Source organism: Tupaia chinensis, unplaced genomic scaffold (assembly GCF_000334495.1).
Source record: "Tupaia chinensis unplaced genomic scaffold, TupChi_1.0 Scaffold146907_1, whole genome shotgun sequence".
Lineage (NCBI taxonomy): Eukaryota > Metazoa > Chordata > Mammalia > Scandentia > Tupaiidae > Tupaia > Tupaia belangeri.
This window is the reverse complement of record NW_006206760.1, coordinates 2,369-7,165: the sequence shown is the minus strand read 5'-3', so window position 1 is coordinate 7,165 and position 4,797 is coordinate 2,369. Positions and strand designations below refer to the sequence as shown.

Here is a 4,797-nt window from a genome sequence, read left to right as displayed (position 1 = left end):
CCCGGAGACCCGTTTTTGGCCCGCGGCCGCGCCGGCCGCCGCCGCGCGCTCCTGCTTGCGAAACTTGGCCCGGCGGTTCTGGAACCACACCTGGCCCGGGAGGGGAGGAGAGGCGAGCAGGGCGGGAAAGGAGGAGAAAGGGGGAGAAGCGCTAGTTAGGGGGGGTCCGCGGCCCACTGCGACTCGTTTGAGCACCCCCAGACCCCGCCGAAGTGGAGGGGCCCAGCCCCATTCCAGCCCCCCTGCTGCTAGCGCATCTTGGGCGAGCTCGCCCCACGCCGGGTGAGCGTGCCCGGGAAACGGCTGCTTGCAGAAGAGGCCACAGATCCCAGGAAGACCAGGATTGATAGCCCTGAACTCGCTGGGCCTTTGCCATCCGCTTCTGGGCAACCCCCAAGCGCGCCAGATCCAGGCCTCAGCTCTCAAGTTTGATGGCTAGAATTCTGGCAGAGGGGCCTCCGGGGTTCCTGCCTGGGTACACCCCATTCCTGTGGGTCCAGAGGGGTCGGCGATGGAGTGCCCTGCCCCTCCACTGGGGGGCTCATGGAGAGGGTCCTGGCCAGTTCCTGAGTGCACCCCGGGTGTTCACCTTCACGGGGTCACAGCCCCTTTGTAAATCTGATGCAAGACCCCGGGGAAACGCACCCATACGCCACGGAGTCCAGGCCAAAGGCGCTGAGTTAAGAGGCGTCTGGGCCAAAAATACTTAAATGAGAGCAAAGCACGCACTCGTCCCATAGGGCGCCTTCTGTCCTGAAAGGCCTCAGGCATTCGGGTCCCCAGGAGGCATTCGGGTCCCCAGGTCCCCAATGCCTATGCTTGAAACGCTTTGCAGCTGTGAATAAATAGCTCCGAGCACCCTAACCCCTCACCGAGCGCTGGGCCGCACCAAATCCCTCCTCTCCCAGCCGCTCAGAGCCCCGGACCCCTGCGCCCTTCTTTTGGGAACCCTGGGGATTCGAACCTCCAGCATCAGCACCCGCCTCTCTCTCCCACCACGTGCCCGGAGCCGGGCGGCAGTGCGGGGTACCTGGACTCGTGCCTCGGTGAGGTCGATCTTCAGGGCCAGCTCTTCCCGGGTGTAGATATCCGGGTAGTGCGTCTCGGCGAAGACCCGCTCCAGCTCCTTGAGCTGCGCGCTCGTGAAGGTGGTGCGGATGCGCCGCTGTTTGCGCTTCTCGTTGAGGCCGCCGTGGTCGGTGAAGAGTTTGTAAGGAACTGGGGGTGACAGCGGAGACAGAGGGTGAACCTCACCCCGAGGAGCGCGCGGGCCTCGGGGCTGCCCAATGGGGCCTCCAGGTCAGGTCGCTAGGGAGCTGCTACCGACAGCGGCGGGGGGCAGTAGCCTTCAGGGACCCCTTCAGGGTCCCCGAGAAAACCGGAGCACATATTTACGGAAACCGGAGTTCACTTTGGGCTTTGAGGGGTCCGGTCTGGTACAAACGCTTTGGGTAGGTTAGAATAGCGCATTAGAGAAGGCTCGAGGCCCCGGATACGGGGTAGTGCTTTCAGCAGAAAAAAAAAAAAAAAGAAAAGAAAGAAAGAAAAAAAGAGAAGAAATGAAAAAGAAAAAAAAAATGAGAGAGGAAAAAAGTCCGCAAACGTCGATCGGAATAGGGAATCCGAGAAGTTCCCAAACGCTACCCAGTGGGAACTTCCCCATTCTCCAAAGTTGACCCGGCCCCAAAGTTGGGAGACAGTGCTGCAAAAAGATAATAAATTAAAGAAACGATCATCCCAATGACCAGCCAAGGAGGTGTGAGCCACTGTCGGTTCTTTAAAAAAAAAGAGAGAGACACTGGCAGTAATGAGCTTTACTCTTTGTTATTTAATTATTTTCTAAGCTTTACGTCTCATCGCAAAGTAAATAAATTATGCCTATCATTTTGGCAGCTTAAGATAATTTTGTTGGCGGTTCGGGTGTGACTAGGATAGTGTAACCCTGTAAGTGAATTACCCCTCCCTGCAATCGCTTCTAACGTGATAAATTCTTTCATTTGTGTAAGCAAATTTCGTTTGGTAAATACTAAACACATTTCCATTTTCAAATGCAATCAAGGCTTCCCTATATACGAGCCGAAAGGCGGTTTCCACCGCCGAGAAAGCTGGAGGTCCTTACCTGCGGCGTATGGACTGTTCTGGTGGTCCCTGAGGGTACCCAGGCTGCAGGATCCCGGCGTGAGAGACGGGCAGCCGGACGTGGCCCCAAAAGTGGTCCTGATCGGGTTATACTGGAAGCCACTGGCCTGGCTGCAGGAACTGAAGTCAGCATAGGCTGAAGCCAGGCTCGAAGTGTCCATTCCAGCCATACAGGACTCGTAGGCAGAGGAATTGAGGTAAGAATATTCCATTTTATACATTGAAAAGGTTCTGGATGGCTCAGCCAAGTGGCAAAAGGAAACCAAAGATGAGTATGGAGAAGGTGGCTGAACGGGGAGATGTGAACAGCTCAACGCCTGCCCCCAAACTGGCTTCCTTACTACCGGCAGAGCCTAGTTTTATGAAAAAGCCTATGAGATGCCTTGTCTGAGGTCTCTAGAGCATATAGTCCTCATAATAAACTTGGCTCTTTCCACTTGGACAATAGCAGAGCGGTTGGTCTTATTGCCTGGCGCTTTTTACATGACAATAACTCATCCGTCTATTGGGTTGGCACTGGGGAACTGAGCTGTCCAAACTCCCTATCATTGATTCCTGCATCTCTAATTAGAATTTAATACCACACCATTACGCACCGAGCCCCCAGTCCTCCCTTCTAACCAGCTCCCTGCCCTTTAATTCAATCACACTGCTTGGAAATAATGAAAGTTGGGTGACGATTCTCCGTGATCCAATTTCCCCGAGCTTTTAAGCCTTTTTAACTGATCATATACCTTAGGCATAAATGGAGATAGGGTGTGTATTTTCCCCCTTCTTCGTCCTCTCTCTTTTTTTTTTTTCCCTCTCTTCCCTAGATCGGGGGAAAAGAAACCTTGATGTCATAGAAAACCTGTTTTGTAAGAGTGTTACACGCTCAATTTAACAACAAGCCTACCCCCCGAAGTGCATGAAATGTTATAAAGGACTGAGACATTGACAAGACTCGGGCGCCCCAGAACACAGAGTAAGCCGGCCAAGGGCATTTATGCGAAGGAAAAGCGGATTTCTTTCAAGTACACCTGGTAGAGGGGGTTTAAAAAAAAATGGAGCATTTTGAAATTGCATTTTTTTTTTTTTCCTTGGGGCTGAAGATGCTTTCAGGAGACTCCGTAGACAGCGGTGTAAAAGAAAAAAAAAAAATCTGGGTAAAGCTCTTGAATGTAAAACCTCTGGATTCTCAAGGGCTGGATGCTTTGCGCTCCTGTCTCTGTCCACCTGCATTAGCAAGCCCTTTGCATTTGGTTGCTTGGGAGGCTTGGTGCAATTGTTTTATAATTACGACCAAACTGGAAAACAGAAGGAAGTGTGCCCAAATATGCTCCTCTGCTCTCTCTCTGGGGTTCCCTCTCTTTCTGCCTCTCTCTTTTTTCTTAAGGTGCTTACTATCCTCCGCAGTCCAGAGCTTCCAAAAAAGAATTGTCTTCTCTTTGCCCCTAGGATTTGCAGACCGCGATGAGAGAAATCCTTGCGATTTAAATGCTCAGGCCAGGGCTGCACCTTCCTCCTCCGGGTTCCTCAGGCTCTTGGGTGCTGGCAGCCAGGCGCGAACAAAGAAGTGAGCCATAATTTGCGGACCTCGGTGGCCCCATGATTTAAGCGGAGGGTAATTTTCATTTGGTTCGTTAGGCTCTAGCAAAATAAGGGAAACTATTTCATTAAATCCTCCCTCTCAGTGGACAAGAGGGGGGATGCTTAGTTGAATCGCCGTGTGGTGTAAACAAACCCCGGATATTTTATATGAATTAAATGTGTAGATAATTAGTTTTATTGCATTCATTACCCCTTTATGTGCTCTGTAACAAGTCAGTAATTAAAGTAACAAACTCATAAAGTCTTTATAGGGGCATTTAGGCTTGCAGTATTTGCCAAACTAAGTGGTTTAATTCGATGCTAGTGCCGGGGAGTGGATGGGCGCCCGCTCCCCCCTGCCACCGTGTTTTATTGCGCGCTAAACTGCCGCGGACGCCGTAATGGATGACACAGGGACAGCGGCCCCAGCCTCGTGCCTCTGCGCAGGGTGAGTTTCAGGCGATGGCAGGGCCTGGGACGCTAGGACGCGCCCGAGTCGGGAGTGCAGGCAGCGGGCCTCCACAGAAGCCTGGTGATAGTTTTATTGCAGTTGTATGTTGTACAATGCGTATTTGATAAAGAAGGGCCCTTGGTGACCAGCGTGCGCGTTTTTGTGCATGGGGGCGCAATGAAAATAAATGCGCACCAGCTTTTACGGCGGCGGGAAACAAATGGCAACGCTCTAAATGGTTTTCCTTTATGGTCACCAGACAAGACGAGAAAGGGGACAAACATCTGTCTTCAGTCCCCTAAACCTAAAGGCCAGCAAAGACGGATGCGAATCCAAGCGCTGTTACTGCGGACATCTGTCTTTATTTCCCCTGCTCTCATGAATATGAATCCGCATTTGGGCAGGAGGGAGGTGGCGGTATCTTTGGAATGTCCCCACCCTCACCTCCCCCTACCCGCTTCGGGGAGGTAGGGGTAGATTGTCAACCCCCAGGCTGCCATTGTCCGACTCCCTCCTTTCTCTCGGCTTTGGGGGGCAGGGTGGGAAGGCGGTCCTTCCTAGGTTTTTAAACGCAATTTGCCACCCAGGTTCGCACTTGGGGGGGGGGCAAACTTGGGGGGGGGGGGCTGGGGGGGCCT

General features: G+C 52.7%; 1 protein-coding gene across 1 annotated transcript in view; it reads right to left on the bottom strand.

Annotated features, from left to right (window-relative positions):
• The window catches only part of PHOX2B (paired like homeobox 2B), a 3,631-nt gene extending 1,271 nt beyond the window's left edge, over positions 1-2,360 (bottom strand). The window contains 4 exon segments of the mRNA XM_006169261.2: positions 8-20; positions 22-94; positions 1,029-1,218; positions 2,120-2,360. Coding sequence (XP_006169323.1) covers positions 8-20; positions 22-94; positions 1,029-1,218; positions 2,120-2,360 — 517 coding nt within the window.
• Positions 2,361-4,797: the final 2,437 nt, after the last annotated feature.